Source organism: Erinaceus europaeus, chromosome 16 (assembly GCF_950295315.1).
Source record: "Erinaceus europaeus chromosome 16, mEriEur2.1, whole genome shotgun sequence".
Lineage (NCBI taxonomy): Eukaryota > Metazoa > Chordata > Mammalia > Eulipotyphla > Erinaceidae > Erinaceus > Erinaceus europaeus.
The window spans coordinates 72906353-72928975 of NC_080177.1; the positions used below are offsets into that span (position 1 = coordinate 72906353).

At 41.0% G+C, this 22623-nt stretch overlaps 2 protein-coding genes across 5 annotated transcripts in view; one reads left to right on the forward strand and one right to left on the reverse strand.

The window, feature by feature from the left end:
• Nucleotides 1-19091, reverse strand: part of PPP2R3C (protein phosphatase 2 regulatory subunit B''gamma) — a 30552-nt gene extending 11461 nt beyond the window's left edge. The window contains exons 1-11 of one of the 3 annotated variants that reach the window (XM_060175426.1): nucleotides 18956-19091; nucleotides 15704-15831; nucleotides 14011-14115; nucleotides 13332-13444; nucleotides 10618-10715; nucleotides 8969-9039; nucleotides 7734-7866; nucleotides 6477-6532; nucleotides 6328-6403; nucleotides 4484-4620; nucleotides 3192-3329 (exon numbers count right to left, since the gene is read on the reverse strand). In XM_060175426.1, the coding sequence (XP_060031409.1) occupies nucleotides 3192-3329; nucleotides 4484-4620; nucleotides 6328-6403; nucleotides 6477-6532; nucleotides 7734-7866; nucleotides 8969-9039; nucleotides 10618-10715; nucleotides 13332-13444; nucleotides 14011-14115; nucleotides 15704-15831; nucleotides 18956-18968 (1068 nt within the window). In that variant the 5' untranslated portion in view covers nucleotides 18969-19091. Of the gene's footprint in view, nucleotides 1-3191; nucleotides 3330-4483; nucleotides 4621-6327; nucleotides 6404-6476; nucleotides 6533-7733; nucleotides 7867-8968; nucleotides 9040-10617; nucleotides 10716-13331; nucleotides 13445-14010; nucleotides 14116-15703; nucleotides 15835-18597; nucleotides 18880-18955 lie in introns of those variants that run through there. The other 2 variants (XM_060175425.1, XM_007530238.3) reach the window with 2 other exon arrangements.
• Nucleotides 19092-19145: 54 nt separating this feature from the next.
• Nucleotides 19146-22623, forward strand: part of PRORP (protein only RNase P catalytic subunit) — a 101766-nt gene continuing 98288 nt past the window's right edge. For both annotated transcript variants that reach the window (XM_060175421.1, XM_060175423.1), the window contains exons 1-2: nucleotides 19146-19283; nucleotides 19690-20989. In XM_060175421.1, coding sequence (XP_060031404.1) covers nucleotides 19986-20989 — 1004 coding nt within the window. In that variant the 5' untranslated portion in view covers nucleotides 19146-19283; nucleotides 19690-19985. The remainder of the gene's footprint in view (nucleotides 19284-19689; nucleotides 20990-22623) is intronic.

Here is a 22623-nt window from a genome sequence, read left to right on the forward strand (position 1 = left end):
CACTTAGAGCAAAGTGCAAGGACCGGCAGAAGAATCCCTGTTTGAGCCCCAGCTCCCCACATGCAGGAGCGTCGCTTCACAGGCTATGAAGCAGGTCTGCAGGTGTCTCTGTCTTTCTCTCCCCCTCTGTCTTCCCCTCCTCTCTCCTTTTTTCTCTGTCCTATCCAACAACGAACGACATCAACAACAATAATAACCACAACAAGGGTGACAAAAGGGGGGAAAATGGCCTCCAGAAGCAGCGGATTCATGGTGCAAGCACTGAACCCCAGCAATAACCCTGGAGGCAAAAAAAAAAAATTATAAGAAGGAAACACTGGGAGTCGGGTGGTAGAGTAGGGGGTTAAGCGCATATGACACAAAGCGCAAGGACCAGCGTAAGGATCCCAGTTCGAGCCCCAGGCTCCCCACCTGCAGGGGCGTCGCTTCACAGGTGGTGAAGCAAGTCTGCAGGTGTCTGTCTTTCTCTCCCCCTCTCTATCTTCCCTTCCTATCTCCATTTCTCTTTGTCCTATCCAACAACAAAGACATCAATAACAACAATAACTACAACAACAATAAAAGCACAACAAAAGGGAAAGTAAATATTAAAAAAAAAAAAAAAAGGAAACACTGACAAAAACCATAGGATAAGAGGGGTAGAAACCTCCCACCACCAGAACACCGGATCCCATCCCCTCCCCTGATAGCTTTCCTATTCTTTATCCCTCTGCGAGTATGGACCCAGGGTCATTATGGGGTGCAGAAGGTGGGTGGTCTGGCTTCTGTAATTGCTTCCGAACATTAATTTTTAAATTTATTCCTTGTTGCCCTTCTTGTTTTAATGTTGTAGTTATTATTGTTGTTGGATAGGACAGAGAGAAATGGAGAGAGGAGAGGAAGACAGAGGGGGAGAGAAAGATAGACACCTGCAGACCTGCCTCACCGTTTGTGAAATGACTCCCCTGCAAGTGGGGAGCCTGGGGCTTGAACCCGGATACTTAAAGCTGGTGCTTGCGCTTTGTGCCATGTGCGCTTAACTTGCTGTGCTACTGCCCGACTCCCACATTAGATAAATTTTTAAAGATTTAAATTTTTTATCTTTATTTACTGAATAGAGAGCCAGAAATTGAAAGGGAAGGGGGTTGACAGGAAGGGAGAGAGAGAGACACCTGTAGCTTTGCTTCACCACTCGCAAAGCTTTCCCCTTGCTCTAGATAAATTTTTACTTACCAGGTTTGCTCCAACTGGGAGTGTAACTATGCTGGGTTATTATATATTCTGTTAGCCACTGATTTCAGTCTACGTAGTTTTTTTTTTTTAATGCACAAGGATTGTAACTTACTCTTCTAATACTTGCAGTCATTACACTACTTTAAAAATCACAATGGAAGGCCATTTAGGAAATTTGATATGAAATTATAACATATATTATAAAAACTGAGAAATTATGCAACTTAATTTTTATGTGGTACCAGGGAATGAATGAGCTTGGGTGTCATACAGCTTAAGTGCCTACTGGGTCTAATTTTTTAGCTATTTAGAGGGAGAGGGAATCACCTCCCACCCACTTTTTGAGAGAGAGAGACAAGGGATTAAACAGAAAGGGAAAAGATAGCACAACACTGTTTTATCCTCAGTGGCGCTTTCTAATACAATTTATGGTACTTTCTCTTGTGCTGGGATTTGAACCTAGAATTTTATGCACAGTAAAGCAAATAGCACAGCAACTAAAAATCTATAACTACCAAAGTCGGCCAACCTTTTGTGGAAATGGACTATGTTTCTAAATTTTCCATAGGATTTTGCTGGCTAGTTTTTGATTACGAAGAACACAAGTTCTCATGGGTATTTATATCTACATATTTGTACACTAGTGTACATAGTGTATAGTTCCTGACATGTCTTTCATTTAAACTGTTCTACATCTAATCCAATCGGCTTTGATTTACCCTTTCTCATTAAGATAAATAACATGGGGGCCAGGGGATGGTTCACTCAGTAAAGCACATACCTTAGTATAGTGAGGACCTGGGTTTGAGTCCCTGGTTACCTCATGGAACGACCTGCATGAGAAAGTTTTTTTTTTTCCCCTTCCAGGGTTATTAATGGGGCTCGGTGCCTGCACTATGAATCCACTGCTCCTGGAGGCTATTTTTTCCCTATTGTTGCCCTTGTTGTTTATCGTTGTTGCTATTATTATTGTTATTGCTGATGTTGTTGGATAGGACAGAGAGACATCGAGAGGAGGGGAAGACAGAGGGGGAAAGATAGACACCTGCAGATATGCTTCACCGCTTGTGAAGCGACTCCCCTGCAGGTGGGGAGCCAGGAATTCAAACTGGGGGGGGGGGGGGTCCTTGTGCTTCAAGCCATGTGCACTTAACCTATTGCACTACCGCCCAGCCCCCATGAGAAAGTTTTATGAGTGGTGGAGTGGTGTGTCTCACAATCTAATATTAAGAAAAAAAAATTCTACCAGAAGTAGAGCCCAGTCCCACAACACTAGGGGATACTTTGGTACTGTATTATCTTTCCCTCTCTCCCTCTATTTCTTCTTCTTTTAAAAAAATATTTATTTATTCCCTTTTGTTGCCCTTGTTGTTTTATTGTTGTAGTTATTATTGATGTTGTTGTTGGATAGGACAGAGAGAATGGGAGAGAGGAGGGAAAGACAGAGAAGAGGAGAGAAAGATAGACACCTGCAGACCTGCTTCACCACCTATGAAGCAAACTCTCCTGCAGGTGGGGAGCTGGGGGCTCAAACCAGGATCCTTGCGCTGGTCCTTGCACTTTGCACCACGTGCGCTTAACCTCGCCCTCTATATTTCTACTTCAACAACAACAACAAGCCCAGAGCAGCAAACCCTGTCAATGATTAAACAAACACAACAAAAAACTGAATCAGATTTGATTTCCTTCTTTTTTTTTCTCCCTAAAATGTTTATTTTTTATTGTTGTTGTTATTATTATTTTACCAGAGCACTGATCAGCTCTGGCTTATAGTGGTGCAGGGGATTGAATTTGGGACTATGGAGCCTCAAGCATAAGAGTCTGTCTGCATAACCATTATGCTATCTACCTTGATTTCCTTCTAAAATGTGTCATAAGAGTTCCTGTTAAACATGTTAAATAAAATTGTCACTGATTCAATTCCAAATGACATGACTTATCTTTAAGAATAATAAACCATTGACAAAAATGAGACTTACCCTAAAGAAATAATTAAGAGAAAAAACATTCAGATAGCCTTTGTTCTCAATATCAAGCAATTTGAAGATATATTGCAGAGCTGCAGGTTCTTTTCGGTTTTCTAACGCAAGAACAAAGTCCAGGTAGGTTTTATAATCCTACAAAAAAGAAATGACATTTACTAGAGGCTTCAGTGGAGTCTTTTTCTGACATGATTATCCAATTTGAAGTTATTCTGCAAAGGTGGCAATTGAAAAAAAAAATGAAATGAGAAGTCCATTTGTTTATTTAACGTTAGTTTTAGTTCCACTAATGTATACAAAAACAGTTCTGGGGAGACAGCTTATTTTCTTATGAGACATTTTCTGTATCAAACCATAATTTTCTGAAATGGACAATGACTAAGCTATCACAGACTGTCACTAAGTGTGTATCTTCATTTCAGTTTGTTTGATATTTAGTGCCACATGACAGCACCAAGCACAACACAGGTGAAGTCTATGGCCTGGTGGACGAGCACTCAGGGGTGTGTGTACTTGTCCCTCACAGGTGAGGACAGGGGCTTGACTTCATGTGCATACTACCTTGTGTGCCACTACGCTGCCCTATTTGACTTGATAATTTACTGAATGAACCATGGATATGAAAATAGTCCATCGGATTTGCCAATTTTTCATGTTTCTTTTTCATTAGTCCATACTCATTTACAATAGGTACACTAACAATGAAATTAAGAAAATACTATTTTTTTATTTGCCTTGAGCCTGTAAGTGGAATAATATCTGTATGCAAATTTACCTTAAGAGTAAAGGCTTAAAATCTCAATTCTATTAGTTCATGCTTTTTACTCTGTTACACAGTGGCATAAAAATAATTCTGTAGGGAGTCAGGCGGTAGCACAGAGGGTTAAGTGCAGGTGGTGCAAAGCCCAAGGATCCCGGTTCGAGCCCCCGGCTCCCCACCTGCAGGGGAGTCGCTTCACAGGAGGTGAAGTAGGTCTGCAGGTGTCTATCTTTCTCTCCCCCTCTCTATCTTCCCCATTTCTCCATTTCTCTCTGTCCTATCCAACAATGACATCAATAACAACATTTAATAATATACCAAGGGCAACAAAAGGGAATAAATAAAAAAATAATAATAAAAAAAGGACAAAGACACTGCTTCACGATTCATGAAGCTTTCCTCCTGCAGCTGGGGAAGGGAGACTTGAACCCGGGACCCTGTACATAATAACATTTATGCTCAACTGGGTATGCCATTGCCCAGTCCTGAGCCTAAATTTTTAAAGCTCATGAGAAATATCAACTACTACCATTTCTCCATCATAGGTGAGACACTCTTGGAAAACACGGTCTAAGAAGACATTGGTCATGGTTGCAGTTCCATAGCGGGAGAGTTCTTCTTTACTGAGCATGCCATTGTGATCCTTATCAAGGTTCAAATATTGGCCTTGGGAAGAAAGATGATAAAAACACACTTAAGACCAAAATAGAAGTCTAATTAAGAGATAAAAAAAATTAACGAAAAGTTCTTTTCAAATTGGTTAATACTTTTAGTATTTTTTTTTAAAAAATACTTATTTATTCCCTTTTGTTGCCCTTAGTGATTTATTGTTGTAGTTATTATTGTTATTGATGTCGTTGTTGGATAGGACAGAGAGAAATGGAGAGAGGAGGGGAAGACAGAGGGGGAGAGAAAGATACCTGCAGACCTGCTTCACCACCTGTGAAGCAACTCCCCTACAGGTGGGGAGCCGGGGGCTTAAACCGGGATCCTTAGGCCGGTCCTTGCGCTTTTTGCCACGTGCGCTTAACCTGCTGCACTACCGCCCAACTCCCAGTCCTAGGTTTAAGTCCCTGGTCCCCACCTGTAGGGTGAGAGCTTTACAAGTGGTGAAGCAGGGCTGCAGGTGTCTCTCTGTCTCTCTCTTTTCCCTCTGCCCTCTTAATTTCTCTGTTTCTATCCAATAACTAAAATAAAAATATTTTAAAAAGATAAAGTATAAAACAAAACCACTGGTATTTAAAAAAGCATTTTATTCATCAAGAACATTAATTTTTTAACTGTGGTGCCAGGGATGAACCTAGGGCTTTTGTATATATGCAACATCGCTGCTGAGTGGTGTTCTCTGGCTGGTTATTGAGAAGAGGAAGGACAGACAGTTTCTCCGCTACTGTGCAAGCTGCTCCCGCACGGTACCGGAGCTGGACCCCCAGCCTTGTGCATGACAGCGTGTGTGTGTGTGTGTGTGTGTGTGCTGCACTGAATGAGCTCTCGTCCAGGGCCCAGAACACTAGGTTGTAATTTTTTCCCCTTTTGTTGCCTTTGTTATCTTTGTTGTTGCTACTGCTGTCATTGTTGTTGGATAGGACAGAGAGAATGGAGAGAGGAGGGGAAGACAGAGAGGGGGAGAGAAGGACAGACACCCGCAGACCTGCTTCACCGCCTGTGAAGCGACTCCCCTGCAGGTGGGGAGCCAGGGGCTCAAACCAGGATCCTGATGCCGGTCTGTGCGCTTTGTGCCACGTGCATTTAACCTGCTGCACCACTGCTCAGCTCCCCAGAACACTATTTTTTACCAGCATGCTGCTCAATTTTGGTTCGTGGTGGTTCTGGGGTTTGATTCTGGGACCGTTTGGTGCCTCAGACACGTGAGTCTTTTTACATAACCATTATACTATCTCCCCAGCCCACCTAGAATACTATTTTTAAGGTTTTTTTTTTTTCCTTCTTCTAACATTGACTTACATTGTTGTGTATATTTTCAGTTTTTTCAAAAGTTTTTACAAAATACCCACCCCCAGAGCGCTGAAATCCCTCTGCCATCTACTCTTCTCCAGCCCTTTGTTTTCCTTATTATCCCCCCCCCTCCACCCCAGCCCAGCACCCTATCCTCTGCCTGCAACTTCAGTTGTGTAGTTTGAGCCAAGGGTTTTTGCTTTTCTTTTTAAATTGGTTTTATCTGTTCCCTGCTTTGTTTCTTTATATCCTATGTATGACTGAGATCATCTGGTATTTAAAAATTTTTAAATACCTTAAGGTAATCAATATACTCTGATCTTGAGTAAATAAATTAGTCTGTGTATAAAACTAGCCTTTGACTACTAGTTAATTGAAGAATGGGGAATTCGTTTCAACATTTTGATAAAAACATACCATAAACCCTTAGGGCAGAAGGAGCAGAAAACCAGTTTGTTTCTTGACTCTCCTTGGATAGTTCCTCATCCCTTAACTAAAAAAATCAAGACAAAGTTAAAATATAGCAATTATAAAGTGATATAGTTAAGTAGTTTAAAAACACTTACCTCCAACAAATCATCTAGGAAACTGCAGGCTAAAATATCTTGAATTTTTATCTTCCCTAAAAAAAAATTTTTTTTCTTAATTTCATTGCAAAAATAAGAATTCAATTATATAAAACTATTCGTTTTAGGAAAACAATAACACACTGGCTATTTTTAAGGTTCCAAGCTCTTTCCAGAATCCAGGTAAAATGCTTAATTAAGCACAGTATGTAATCAAGTCAACAACTGTTATTGTTTTGAAATTTAAAGGGGTTGGGTGGTGGCGCACCTGGTTGAGTGCACGTATTACAATGCGCAAGGACCCAGGTTCGAGCCCCCGGTCCCCACCTGCAGGGGGAAAGCTTTGCGAGTGGTGAAGCAGGGCTGCAGATGTCTCTCTGTCTCACTCCCTCTCTATCACACCCTTCCCTCTCGATTTCTGGCTGTCTCTATCCTACAAATAAAGATGATTTTTTAAGAAATTAAAAAAAAATTTAAGGGGAAAGATTTGTCTCTCAAATGAAATGTTGAAAAATTTGACAATTTTGAATGTTGAAAAGATTGACAACTATCATGTACTTTTTGAAAGACTCAGAGCCAGATTTTCCAGGATAGGGAGAGGAGGAAGCACTTTGATTTGGCCTTGTCCCTCTCCCCCAGCCGCAAGTATCTGAATTAGTAGGTCAAAATATCAGTAGTTGATAACATATCCTGTTAATGAGGCTAGATTTGCCAGTCTGCCGCTCATAGTGGACATTTAACTTGACAAGGAGAAAACTACATCAGGACTAAATGGTTCTTCTATTTCCTCATTCATATTTTTCATCAAAAAAGAATACTTCTCCAATATATTACATAGCAGAGATAGCAAATTATATCAGAATGGCTCTTTAGAACTGAAAGGTCCTGGGCTGGGAAGATAGCATGATGGTTATGCAAAGAAACTCTCATGTCTGAGGCTTCTAGGTTCAATCCCCCACACCACTATAAGCCTTAGCTGAGCAGTGTTCTGGTAAAAAACCAGACAAAATAAAAAACAAAATCTGGAAGGAGCCATATTCATAATTCATACTCCATTTCAGAAAGAAAAGAAACTTGGAGGCTAGGAGATATAGACAGATGTCACACAGATGTCTATAGTGAGTACAATTAAATAATTAAAAGCTCTTTATCAATGCCAATGACAAGTTGGGAAAATAGTAACTGACATTTTCAAGATCTTGACTATTGATTTAGACATGAAAGTCTCATAATAACTAATGTAAGAGTTTCTTTTACCTGTTCTTAGAGGGTCTAGAAAGAAGAAGAATTTCCTAACAGCTGTACAAACATAAAAGGAGTAAAAAGATTTTTCCAGCCCATCTAATTGTGGCAAAGTAGGTATAAGTTCCAATATGTAGTTTTCTAAATCCTGGAAGGAAAAAAAAACCAAAACTTTAAAGTGTTAAATATCAGATCTTGATTCATTTTAGTCCTAAAAAAAAGTATTCAGCACCAATACTATTTATTTTCTTGTTTATTTTTGCCTCCAGGGTTATCACTGGGGTTCAGTGCCTGCACTATGAATCCACTGCTCCTGGAGGCCTTTTTTATTTTTTCTCTGATAAGACAAGAGAGAAATTGAGAGGGGAGGGGAGACAAAGAGGGAGAGAGACACTTATAGACTTGCTTTGTCACTTGTGAAGCGACCCACCTGCAGGTGGGGAGCTTGGGACTTGAACTGGGATCCTTGCTTGCACAGGTCCTTATACTTTGTACTATGTGCGCTTACCCCGGTGTACCACCGCCCAGCCCCACATCAATACTATATTAAATATGAAATAAATAGACCCATCAGTGGCAAAAGTTGTTTTAACCATGTTTAGTATTTTACTTATTTTTTATTTTATTAATTTTGAACACTGACAGAGAAATTGAGAGGGAGGCAGGAGATAGACAGGGAGAGACAAAGAGACAACACTGCTTTACCACTCGTGAAACTTCCCTCATGTAGGTGCAGACTGGGGGAATCTGGGTTCTCAACCATTGTTACATGTGTGTTACACGCCTGACCCTCTCCCCCGTATTTTAATTTTTTTAGATAGAGGCAGAAGCAGAGAGAGAGAAAACACAGCACTGAAGCTTCCTGTTCAGTGGGGTCTGGTTTGAGCCTTGGGTTGTGCACATGGCAAAGCAGCACACTATTTAAGTGGGCTTTTCACTCGTCCTTGTGTCAGATTTTAACATATTTTTGAAAAGGCAATACATGGTTCCAAATTCAAAAGGAACAAAAACAATTTTTTTTCACTGAAAAATCTCTCACTTACTTCCTCTCTCCAAACATAACCTATGTTAACAAATTCTGATGTATGTTTCCAAGGATAGCTGAAACACAGACAAGTCAGAATCCACCTATGTATCAGTGTATCATCCAAAATCTGTATCTTGCTCTTACCACTTAACTAAAGGCCTGAAATCATTCCGTGTTAACATTTTGGTATCTATAATGTATACTGAAGTAGGTTAATACTTACAGATTCCCGAAGATACCCTTGTCCAGCAACATCATATAAACTGAGTCCTATTCTTGTTTGATGAAGCCAAACTTGGAATAATGAGAAAATGAGACTTAATTATTAAGATCCATCCCTTATCATATGAACAGGAGATAAAGAGCTAGGTTAGGTTTGAAGGATAAGACAGTCTAGTAACAATATTATTTCTTATTAACATACAATTTATGAGCTCTCCCAAATGCCCCAAACAGCCAGGAAGACAGCACAACAGCAGAGCACCAGATTTTTCTACCTGAGGCATGAAGTCTAATGTTCAATCTTTGGCACCACCCTAAGTTAGAGATGAGCAGTGCTATGTTCTTTCTCATTAAAATAAATAGCTTGGGGGGCCCAGTGGTGGCACATGTGGTTGAACACACACATTACTAAGCACAAGGACCCAAGTTTGAGTCTCTACTCCCCACCTTCACGAGAAGGAAGCAGGTCTATAGGTGTATCATTCTCTCTCCTCCCCCCTTCTCAATGTCTGTCTTATTAAATAAAATAGGAAAAACAAAAACAAAATGGGAAAAATGGTCATAGGGAGGAGTGGATTCATAGTGCTGGCACTGAACTTCAGTTATAACCCTGGTGGCAACAACAGCAAAATTTAACTATTAAAAATAGATATTTATTTATTTTTAATGACAGAGACACACAGAGAAAGATACACACAGAGCGCTACCAGAGCACTGCTCAGATTTGGTTTATGGTGGTGCTGGAGATCGAATCTAGCGCTTTGGAGCCTCAGGCATGAAAGCCTTTTGCATAATCATTATGCTGTCTCCCCAGCTTAATGTTGAATTGAGAAAAATCTTTAAAATTTTTCAAAAGAAATATTCCATAAAATTAATGGCAGATGTCAATAATTCTACCACATTCAAAAGGAGGATAAAAATCAATGGACTTGAGGATTATTTTTTTTACCTACTCAAGCTGGTGATCTACCAAACTGGGACATTATTAGTTTTCTACTATACCTTAAATAAAGCTCCTTTTATTCTACTGAGGTGAAATACAGCAACCAAATATATTAGGTAGAGATGGCACACATAAGAGCTCATAAATCATTATGGAACTTATAGCAATCATAATAATACCAAGTAGTTTAATAAAAACTACTAAAGTCAGATTCTACAGTTGTGAGTTTGCAACTATCTTCTCAGGCAAGTCAGTCTGTAATATGTTGATGAAATAAAATTACCTATGAATTAAAATAACTTCAAATCACCATGTATTAAAATACCTGTTTCAGTTTTGATATAGCTAGCATCTTCAGGACACACAATGATTTTATCTTATTTTAAAGCCCCAAATTTATGCTAGACAGTCTCAGCTCTAGTTTCTTTGAGGGGTGAACCACTGGCTTCTGGTGAGAACAGGGTTTGAACCTGAAGCTCTCTCTGCCTCAGAACCCATATGCAGAGCCACTACACCAGGCCAGCACTCTGCATCAGGAGAGAATCTTAATAATAGGAATAGAAATCTTGATCAAAAGGCAACACATTCTACTATTCAAATCTACTGTGATAGTTGTTTCACGCTGCAGGAATACCATGTAGACACAGACCCAAAATCTAGCTGATTCCCCAACTGGAGGAGCTTGAGCATAATAAAAACAAAATTACCTTTTCTCATGACATAATTAAAGAACTGCATGATGGAAACTCTTCCATAAGAATCTGTATGAAGGAGTTTAGCAAAAACTTTTGCTGTAAAAAATTGCCTAGGGAAAGGAAAAAAAGATTAAGTTACCCTTTAAAGACAGTTTTCTAATTAAGAGATACACATGAACCACAGACACATGAAGAAATGCTCCACTTTGGGAGTTGGGCAGCAGTACAGTGGGTTAAGTGCACGTGGCGTGAAGTGCAAGGACCAGTGTAAAGATCCCAGTTCGAGCCCCCGCTCCCCACCTGCAGAGGACTCGCTTCACAGTTGGTGAAGCAAGTCTGCAGGTGTCTATCTTTCTCTCCCCCTCCTGTCTTCCCCTCCTCTCTCTCTCTCTCTCTCTCTGTCCTATCTAACAACGACATCAATCACAATAACTACAACAATAAAAAAACAAGGGCAACAAAAGGGAAAATAAATAATCAAAAAAAATAAATGCTCTACTTCACTTTTCATTAGAGAAATGCAAATTAAAACTACACTGAGATTCCACCTCACACCTGAGAGAATGGCTTTCATCAACAAACCAGAAAATGACAGGTGTTGGAGATGTTGTGGAGAAAAAGAACTCTACTCCACTGCTGGTGGAGAATCCTTAAACAAATAAAAATGAAATCACCCATGATACGGCAATGTCACTCTTAGGCATTCATCCAAAGGAAAATCAGAAACTAATTCAAAGGGATTTATATGTACCCCTATGTTCATAGCTGCATTACTCACAATAGCCAAGGAGTGGAAGCAGCCTAAATTAGCTCACCAACAGATGACTGGATAAAAAGGTTATGGAATATATATACATATATACATATATACATATATATATATAGTCCATGGAATACTACTCTGTGATCAAAAAAGATGATATTGTGTCATTTGGGACAAAATAGAACTGGAAATGATGTTTAGTGAAAGACAACTACCAGATGGTTTCACTCATACGTGGAATCTAGAGATCTCATACACATGAACTTGGAAAAAAAAAACAAACAAACAGAAGCAAGCAAACTATTTTTAAGGCTTGTGAGAACTCTAGTGGTTATTTTTGAAAGATGAGAGGGTAGGAATACAGAACTCTGGTGGTGGGTGTGGTGTGTAATCTTACAATCTTGTAACCTAGTACTAATCACAAATAAAAAAATTAAAAATAAATATTTTAAAAGCTGCAAAATTTGTTAAGTGTTCAGATGGACTTAACCAAAAAGATGGATTGAAGGCAAAATAATAATAATAAAAATAAAAGTTACTGGGGCTGGGGAGATAGCATAATGGTTATGCAAAAGACTTTCATACCTGAGGCTCCAATGTCCCAGGTTCAACCACCAGTACCATCATTAGCCAGAGCTGAGCAGTGCTCTAGTCTTTCTGTCTGTGCCTTTCTCTCTCTCATTAAAATAAATAAATAAGTGGTCCGGGAGGTGGCGCAGTGGTAAAGCTTTGGACTCTCAAGCATGAGGTCCCAAGTTCGATCCCCCGGCAGCACATGTGCCAGAGTGATGTCTGGTTCTTCCTCTCTCCTCCTACCTTTCTCATAAATAACTAAAATCTTTAAAAATATAAATAAATAAATAAATAAAATTAAAACAAGTGCAAGTGAGAACAATACGTTTTTTTTTAATTGAGGGGTTAATGCTTTACAGTGCAATCACTGACATATGCATATACAATTTCGTTATATAATAGGCCCTAGAGTCTTCCTCCTATCCACCTCCGCCTTCCTTTCCCAGAGTCCTTTGCTTAGATACATCATGTTGAGTCCATGTTTCACTTTTTAAAATATCACATCATACATCTTTACATTTATTTTATGGTCATCAGGAAGGCCTAACATAATAAAATATTTCTTTTATAACATCATACCAATGCAATTTTAACTACAAATATATTAAATTTCATCAGTAACTCAAAGTGTCTCAAACTGTCATATCAGACTTAAATTTTTATTAGCTGTTTTTTTTTTTTTTTTATTTAAATTTTTAATTTAAGAAAGGATTAGTGAACAAAAGCATAAGGTAGGAGGGGTACAACTCCACACAATTCCCACCACCCAATCCCCATAACCCACCCTCTCCCATGATAGCCTTCCCATTCTCTAGCCCTCTGGGAGCATGGACCCCAACTGCTTTTGACTTTTTTTTTTCTTTTTTACTTCAGACAGAGAGGGAGAGAAAGGGATAAAGAACGAGGAGAGATAACAGCACTCTGCTGATGCAGCCTCCTCTGACAGCATGCACGGTGCCCCCATGTGCTATCAGCTGCCCGAGCCTGGGTCTGTGTACACAGCAAAGTGTGTGCTCTACGGGGTGAGTATTCTGCACCCAGAGGATTAAAGATGTTTAACATAAGTCAGTCCCAGAACCACAATAAGCCAGACCTGAGCAGTGCTCTGGTTAAAAAAAGTGCTTAATATACTTGATATATATGTATATATTATTTTTCCCCTCCCTGGTGCGGGGCCTCATGCCCTTATATCAGCTGGAGAGAAAAGGATAGTGAAAGCAAGAGAAAGAGGAGAAGCAGACACCACGGCACTGCTAAATCATCTCTGCTTTCCCTGGCGCTCCATGATGCTTTCTTGTGGTGGCAGGGGCTTGAACCCAGGCCCTCTTGTATGGCAAGGTGTGCACTCTTTAGGTGAGCTATCTCCAGCCCCTGATTATATTATTCTTACTTGCATTTTGGTCCAGCTTTTTCACCAACCTTCAAAAAGCTTTCATAGTTAATCATTGCTTCCTCTCCAATCATAGGTGGTGTTTGATGCTTGTCCAGCAAAAACCATAAATTCTTAGAAGTGCAGAAATGAAGATATATATAAATAAATAAGAGTCAAAATGAAAAACTTAGTTAAGTGCATTATTTCCATTAAAATGACAGTGTGATAATAGAATTAATAAAGACGGATCCAATCCAGTATCCTTTGATCACTAACAATGGCAATTACTAAGTATCTACTCTAATACTCTAATACTAAGTAGTATATAGTATCTATTGTTTTCATATACTTATTTAAATTCATATAACTGTGTGATGTAGATACTATCATCCCTACTACAGACAAAAACTGAAACACAGAAATGTAAAGTCCACTCAAAATCCCAGAACAGGACTGAGATCTGAACCCTTGCAATTTAATTCTACAGTAGTGAACCATCCAGGGAATTTCAAAACACAAAAGTCTTCTTGGGAGATGGGGTCCATACAAGATCTGTAGCTAAATCTGGTGGGGACCACAGTCCCAGACCCTGAGCATCCCTCATTTGCAGCTAGAAGTACCCTGACATCCTCAATACCTTAAATAGCACAAAGATGAAACAACCAATATCCAAAGCAAACTTTTATTCCTTCCTTACCTGTAATTCTTCATTATCCAACAATTCTCTGCTTTTCCGTTGCAAAAAGACAGCTCTGGATTCCTCTCTTAATTTCTGTAGTAAGACTTCATCTTCAGCTGGCAGCTGAGAATACATTATTAACGTGTTAACGTCTACACTTAAATTCTCCACTGTTGGACTATGTGAATGTATATGGCTCATCACATAACTTGTATGCTACTTGCTCAAGTTGTTTCTGTGTCTGTTTTGCTTAATTTCAAGTCATCATTTATTTATTTATTTTAAAAAAGATTTTATTTATTTTTAGTATATGTGCTGCTGAAGCGAGCACAAGATTTTATTTATTGATGAGAAAGATAGGAGGAGAGAGAGAAAGAACCAGACATCACTCTGGTGCATGTGCTGCCGGGGCTTGAACTCAGGACCTCACGCTTGAGAGTCAAGTGCTCCATCCACTGTGCCACCTCCCAGACCACTCAAGTCATCATTTAATAAATTCAATGAACAGAGGCAGACCCAGAGAATTCAATATGTAGCAACATCAGATTCCTGTCCCCAAAAAGGTAGCAGTTTAGTCCAGGTTTCACTGTGCCACCCCAGCACATCCACTGGTTGCAATCAAGTTTTATTCATAGGGGCCTGGAGATAACTCAGTTACTAAACACTTGCCTTTTCATGCCTGTGGCCCTGCGCTGGACCTCAGTGCCACAGGGCGAGCACCAAGAGTAGCAACAACATGAGTGCTCTGGGTGGTGGAGAGGTGCTTTCATCTCTCTCTCTTTCTCTTCTCCATGTCACTTTCTCTCTCAATGCATAGAATTTAAAAATTGGTTCAGTGAAGACAGGGGAGACAGCATTATGGATACGCAGAGACATAATGGATATACCTGACCAGGTTCAATCCCCTGTACCACCATAAGCCAGAGCTGAGCAGTGCTCTGGTAGGGAAAAAAAAAAAAAAAAAAAGAGTAATTGAGGTTACTTAGCAGTACTGCCCATATACAAGACCTTTAATTCATTCACTGGCACCAGCAATGCATTTGAAAAAGAAAAAAACAAACAAAAAACTACTGAAGTTGAAGTCTACTGAAATGTATCAGATAAAAATTGCTGGGAGATAGTACAGCCATTTATGCCAAAACCAAACAACCCCCCTACTTCTTCTCTTGATATATATATATAATTTAATAGAATCCTTGGGGGCTGGGTAGTGGTGCACCTGATTGAGTTCATATATTATCATGTGCAAGGACTGTTTCAAATCCCTGCTCTTTATCTATAGGGGAACACTTCAGGAGAAGTGAAGCAGGTCTGCAGGTCTCTCTCTCTCTCCTCCCATCTCAATTTCTCTCGGTCCTATTAAATAAAAATAAATAAATACAAAAGAAAAAAGAAAAAAAAGAAAGAAAAATGTCTGCTAGGACAGGTGGCAGTGAGCCCCAGCAATAACCCTGATTGCAATTAAGAGAAAGAGACCTTAATTTGTTTATAACATGCAATTTTCTGGGAGTCGGGCGGTAATGCAGCAGGTTAAGCACTTCCTGGTTCAAGCCTCCGGCTCCCCACCTGTCTCGCTTCACAGGCAGTGAAGCAGGTCTCTAGGTGTCTATCTTTCTCTCCCCCTCTCTGAAAAAAAGATGGAAAATTCTGATTCTATTAAAAATTACATTTCTTACATAAGTTCTGTCAGACATTTATAGCTATCACTTACCCTATAATAAAACCGAGGAATGGACTTATGGAATACATTTGTGTTTTTTCCTCCTCCTTTCCATTCTGAGTAGTATTTGGTGAATAAATCCATTTCTTCATCTTTTAATTCTTGTTCACTTTTCTTTTCTGCTAACAAAACAGACTGGGGTTATTTTTAATATCAAACAGTACTTTTACTCAGTTTAGGAAATTAAGGTACTACAGTGTAATTACAAGTTACAGTGCCAGCACTTGTAAACTCTTTACTAACATAGACACTTTCTTGAAATATCAAAACCCGGGGCCAAGTGGCAGTGCACATGGCGTGAAGCTCAAGGACTGGTGTAAAGAAATTGGTTTGAGCCCCTGGTTCCCCACCTGCAAGGGTGGTCACTTCACAAGAAGTGAGGCAGGTCTTGCAGGTGTCTATTTTTCTTTCCTCCTCTCTGTCTTCCCCTCCTCTCTCAATTTCTCTTTGTCCTATCCAACATCAGCAATAACAATAACAAAAATGGGGAAACAAAAATGGTTTCCAGGGCAACAAAAAGGGAAAAATAAAATATAAATAAATATTTTTAAAATTTTTTTAAAAGCTTCCAGGAGCAGTGGATTTGTAGTGCAGGCACTAAGCTCCAGTGATAATCCTGAAGGAAAAAAAAACAAAAACAAAAACCAAACACAGGGAGTCGGGCTGTAGCGCAGCGGGTTAAGCGTACATGGCGCAAAGCGCAAGGACTGGCGTAAGGATCCCGGTTCAAGCCCCCGGCTCCCCACCTGCAGGGGAGTCGCTTCACAGGCGGTGAAGCAGGTCTGCAGGTGTCTGTCTTTCTCTCCCCCTCTCTGTCTTCCCCTCCTCTCTCCATTTCTCTCTGTCCTATCCAACAACGAACGACATCAACAGGAACAACCACAACAAGGTTACAACAACAAGGGCAATAAAAGGGGGGAAAATGACCTCCAGGAGCAGTGGATTCATGGTGCAGGCACTGAGCCCAGCAATAACCCTGGAGGCAAAAAAAAAAAAAAACCAAACACAAAACAAAACAACAACAAAAAAAACAGAAAAAAAGAAATATCAAAAACCTACTATCTTCCGCTGAAAGAATCTCCATACTTCAACCTAGCTGTTCCTTGCCCTTCTTTTTAGCATGTAATTGTCTCTTTCTCCAGTAGCTCCCTGGGCATGTTCCTAATTCATTCAATCAAAAGCATCTAATGATACAGATAATAAAACAACAAGGATTTTGTATACTTCATTTACTGCTATATCTAGAATGGTACTTGGCACACTGTAGGAACCCAGTGGAATGGATTTAAGAATAAAGGCTTGGGAAGAAAGAGCAAATCCAGGTAACCTTTTTATTCCTTTCTTCATTGGGAGGTTATAATGGATTACAGTACAGTTGTTGATACATGATAAGTACAATCTAACTGTGATAGGTGTCTGCAAAACACTTTAGCCGACTTAGGTCTTTTCCCACCATTGTATAGCAGGATCCCACTCTCCTGAAGAGATCTATGTACACACACCTATGTTCACAGCAGCACACTTTGCCATAGACCAAAATTGGAAGTAAGCCAGATGTCTAAGACAGATGACTTGCTAAGAAAGTTGTAGAATAGGGGGTAGATAGCATAATGGTTATGCAAAGAGACTTTCATACCTGAGGCTCCAAGGTCCCAGGTTCAACTCCCTGCACTACCATGAGCTAGAGCTGAGCAGTGTTCTGGTAAATAAATAAATAAATAAATAACAAAAACAAATGTTCCTCCCTGGGTGGGTGTAGATAGCATGCATAATGGTTATGCAAACAGCTCTCATGCCCAAGGCTCCAAAGTCCCCTGTACTACCACAAGCCAGAGCTGAACAGTGCTCTGGTATTTAAAAAAAAAGGAAAAAGAAAGTTGTAGACTACAACTCTGCTGTTAAAAATAATAATCTCGGGAGTCGGCGGTAGCACAGCGGGTTAAGTGCACATGGCACAAAGGCCGGCTTAAGGATCCCGGTTCTAACCCCGGCTCCCTGCCTGCAGGGGAGTAGCTTTACAGGCGGTGAAGCAGGTCTGCAGGTGTCTTTCTCTCCCCCTTTGTCTTCCCTCCTCTGTCCATTTCTCTGTCCTATCCAACAACAACATCAATAACAACAACAATAATAACTGCAACAACAATAAAAAGAAAACAAGGGCAACAAAAGGGAAAATAAATAAAATAAAAAGAAATGGCCAATGGGAACATGTATAGCTCTTCTATTTGCTTTTATTTTCTAAAATATACGTATGTTCAACTTAAGGTTAGCTTTAGGTGATCATATTGGAAGACTGGATATTTGGGAGATGAGGATTACCTTAGGATGCAGAGTAAATATCGAGGGAAACACAGAAGTGTAAGTGAATGACTACACAGTCAACTTTAAGTTAGCGGACAAGGTGGCCAAGTCACTTGGCCTGTTTTTCTTCAACCACTTTCATCTCCTAACTGTAGGTGTGAAGCAAGAAAGATTTAACTAAGCCATTGTGAAGGAAGGGTAAGTGGGAAAGGAAAAAAAAAAGTTACAAAACCTAAGATGGGAGTAAACAAACAAACAAAAAAAAGTGGAAGTACCAAAAAAAAAAAAAAATGGTGGTAGGATCAATGAATTGTAGGCTCCGTAGGGTCAAAGAATTGAGAAAGCCGGAGTTCTCCATCATTCTTCCCAAGTTTCGGTCAAGATTATGGAGGTGAATTATTTACTGTTGCAATCTCTACACTAAAGAAGTACAAATCGAATTTATCTGGACTCCCAAACCATATCTCATCTCTTTTGTAGGGAGGCTTGAAAGATGCGGGAAGTGCGGGGCCTCCGCCCATCCTACCCCCCCCCCCCCGAGCTGTTTAGGGCAGGGCTCTCGATCCTTTGGCCCCACGCAAACTCACTGTTTAGGCCTGTATCGGACGTTGCTAGCCGCTGGCGGAGAACTTCTTTCCAGTCCATGGCTGACTCCCGCATAGCGGCTCCAGCATTAGCTGTTTACTAGCAGGTCCGCCCCCTGCCGGCGCTGACGTCAATTTCCGTCGCCCAGTCTAGCGGAAGTGACGAAGGCTGTCAACCGCCATCTTGGACTTGGGCGGAAGTTGGTCAAAGAGGCAAAGGCGACAGCGGTAGCCCCAGAGGACAATAAAATTGTCACGCCTCCAGAGAGGAAAGCAGACACGAAAGAAAAGGAAAACTATCCTCCTAGAGAAAAGTCCCAACTTCAAGACCCATTTCCCATAGCAGAATAAGAAAGTCCACGCATATATTTCATCTTGGGCGGCTGGCACCTGTGTGCCACGTGACACAGGAGTCCTTTGGCATTATGGAATCCAGGACAGCGCTTTCGCCCTTTACAATTTTTATTTCATTGTGGGCATCTGAAGCCTCCCTCAAGCCCCCCTGGATGTAGCGAACGTTGTCTGCAGCTGCCTCTAACCTAGTGTCACTTGTGTCTCTTCCTCACTGACAGGGACTACAGACATACTCACTTCCGGTTCCGCCACGCCGTCGCCGTCGCCTTCGCGGCGCATTCTGGAGCCTGTAGTTTCCATCGCGCGTTTATGTTTCCTAAAGCATGAGCGCGGCGGTAAGTCACTGAACCGGGTGCATTTCGTCTGTGCTGGCTTCGTATGCAACCTGTGGTGTCCTTTCCGGCCCTTCCTTTCTTATGTGTGTTGCTTCTGCTGATCCTGCACCACCTTCACCCTCCTCCCTTCCCTTTACGACTTTGGTGGCCTGCACCACCTTCACCCTCCTCCCTTCCCTTTACGACTTTGGTGGCCTGGGTAGAGGTTTATGCGGGGCCAAATTTCCTAGAGTTAAAGTGTAAGACGCCTTCTTTGCTGCTGGTGGGTCTGGGTCTGGTGGCTCTTGGTCGCAGTCGTCGCGTTAACCCCTTCGGTTAAGGTGCCCATGGGACCCTACCCCCTTTCAGGACACTTACAATGCACCGGAGTCAGACTGGGCGATTCCCCTTGTGCTTTTTCCTCTAGGTTCATACACTGCAGTGTAACAACTACCAGAGGAGTCCTGTTGTGTTCCCTGTTTCTCAGTCTCGTGGCCTAGGCTGGATGTGTCTGGATCGTTGTTCAGTGAAGAAAACTCGCCTGTTTCACTTGCTGTTAAGTAACCACGAAAGTGAACTCCTGATTTGGTCCAGAGAAACGGAAACGTGGTCCTTGAATCCCTCTCCCTTCCACCAATTCCTTAAATATGCTCTAGGAGTGAGATTTTTTGTTTGTTTGTTTTTAGTGCTTTTCTTACTAACTGGTGTCGACCATACTGCAAAATGACTTTTTGTTTTACTCGTGTTCGAGGCTTTCCTAAGCTTTGGAAGAACAACTCACATCGCATACTAGGCCCAGGACAATCTTACCTACTTCTCTTTCTCAAAGACTGTGGCATCAGTTACCAAACTAAGTGGTTTACTCTTCAAGTAGTATCTCCACAAAGTAATAAGCCAGTGAATCTGCCGATTGCCAAGGCCAGTTCTCTTAGGAAAGTTGAGGGCTATAATAGTAAACAAAATTCTTCGGGTTCTCATTATTTTGCAGCCGGATCAGCTCAGAAAAGATCACAGAGGAATCCTCCAAGTAAAGACCATGTCTTGCCTTCTGTGAAAAAGAAGACTCTTAAAGTCTTCAAGACTATTCAAGTCCCACTAAAACCTTTGGATTCAAAAGGGTGGGATAAACTTAAGGAAGATTTCACAGGAAGGGCTACTTTTGAAAGTTGTATCATTTCAGAAATGGCTAGATGTGGTAGCTCTTTAGATGTGGCCAAGTCTCTGCTGGCCTGGGTAGCTGCAAAAAACAATGGTATTGTAAGCTATGATTTACTGGTCAGGTATTTGTATCTCTGTGTCTTTCACAAGCAGACATCAGAAGTCATTGATGTATATGAAATTATGAAATCCAGATACAAGTGCTTAGAAACTGAAGCAAGTACTCTTCTCATCCAGGGATTAAGTTGTTCAGACAGATGGAGAGATACCTTGCTGCTGTTAGAAGACATCAAAAAAGTCCGGGTCCCTTCAAAAAGGAACTATAACGACTGTATCCATGGAGCCCTAATTCATCAAGACTCAAACTTGGCTTGGGATTTGTATCAGGAACTGATAAGTCATGATATAATTCCTAAGCTAGAAACTTTAAAAACCTTCTTTGATTTTGCAAAAGACATAAAAGATGAACAGTATTCAAACAAACTACTAGACATTCTTCTGTATTTAAGAAATAATCAGCTATATCCAGGGGAATCATTTGCACACAGTATCAAAACATGGTTTGAGAGGTAATTTTGATTTTTCCTTATATGCATATTTTAAATATTATGCCTGAAAATTTTCACTGCCTGAGTGCTGGTGGTTGCTAGTGGCTGGGGATTACTATATTTACATTATACTTGTTTCCATTGTAGTAAGATTTATTCCTCTTTCAAATTTTTTTTTCTCTTAAAAAAAAAAGTAGAAAAAAAAAAGTAGCAGTGAAATCCAGCAGGTGGCACATTGGATAGTGTTAAACTGTCAAGCATGAAGTCCTGAATTCCACTTCTGACAATCCATGTGCCTGAGTGATACTCTGGTACTCTCTCTTCCCCATCCTTCTCTCATTAACAAATGTTTTTAAAATAATAAAAGATTTGGGGACTGGGTGGTAGTGCACATAGTATAAAATGCAAAGGCCCTCACAAGGATCCTGGTTCGAGCCCCGGCTCCCCACCTGCAAGGGGGTTGCTTCACAAGCAGTGAAGCAGGTCTGCAGGTGTCTGTCTTTCCTTCTTTCTGTTTACCCTGCCCCTCTCCCTTTCTCTCTGTTCTATCCAATAAAATGGGAAAAAAATGGCCTCCAGCAGCAATGGAATCATAGTGCCAGCACCGAGCCCCAGTTATAACCCTGGAGGCAAATAAATAAAAAAATAAGGGATTTCAGGGGCACCAGGTGGTGGTGCACCTGGTTAAATGCACATGTTACAATGCATAAGGACCTGGGTTTGAACCCCTGTCCCCACCTACAGGGGGAAAGCTTTGTGGATGTGAAGCAATCTGCAGGTGTCTCTCTGTCTCCCTCTTTTATTATTTTTTTTAAAGATTTTTTATTTATGAGAAAGATAAGAGGATAGAGAAAGAACCAGACATAACTCTGGCACATGTGCTGCCGGGGATCAAACTTGGGACCTCATGCTTGAGAGTCCAAAGCTTTATCACTGTGCCACCTCCCAGACCACTCTCTCTCTTTTTTTTAAAATTTTATTATCTTTATTTATTTATTGGATAGAAACAGCCAGAAATTGAGAGGAAAGGGGGAGATAGAGAAAGAGACAGAGAAAGACACCTATAGTGCTGCTTCACCACTCTCCCCTGCAGGTGGGGACCAGGGACTTGAACCTGGGACCTTGAGCACTGCAGTATGTACACTTAACCAGGTGAGCTACCACCTGCCCCCTCTCTCCCTCTTTATCACCTTCTCAATTTCTGGCTGTCCTTTCAATAATTGAAGATAAGAAAAAAAAAGTAGGGTTGGGGATAGATAGCATAATGGTTCTTCTTCTAGCGTTTGCCCTTCTTCCGTAGCCAGTCAACAGCGTCAGGTGGAGCCTGATGTCAAGTTCCGAGACCTCCTTTGAATCTGGAGAGGTGGCAGTCGTTGACTATGTGGGTCATAGTCTGTCTGGAGCCGCAGGGGCAGTTCGGGTCGTCTCTGGCTCCCCAGCGATGGAACATAGCGGCGCACCGGCCATGGCCTGTTCGATAGCGATTGAGGAGGGCCCGATCATAACGTTCTAGGTCAAAGCCGGGTTGACGCTCGCAGGGGTCTGTGATGAGGGGTTTGTTCTTTACCTCAGCTGACTGCCAGCTCTGTTTCCAAGAGACTGGAACAGAGAAGTTCAGTGTAGGCGTAGGGGACCAGATTGGGTGACGAGACGTC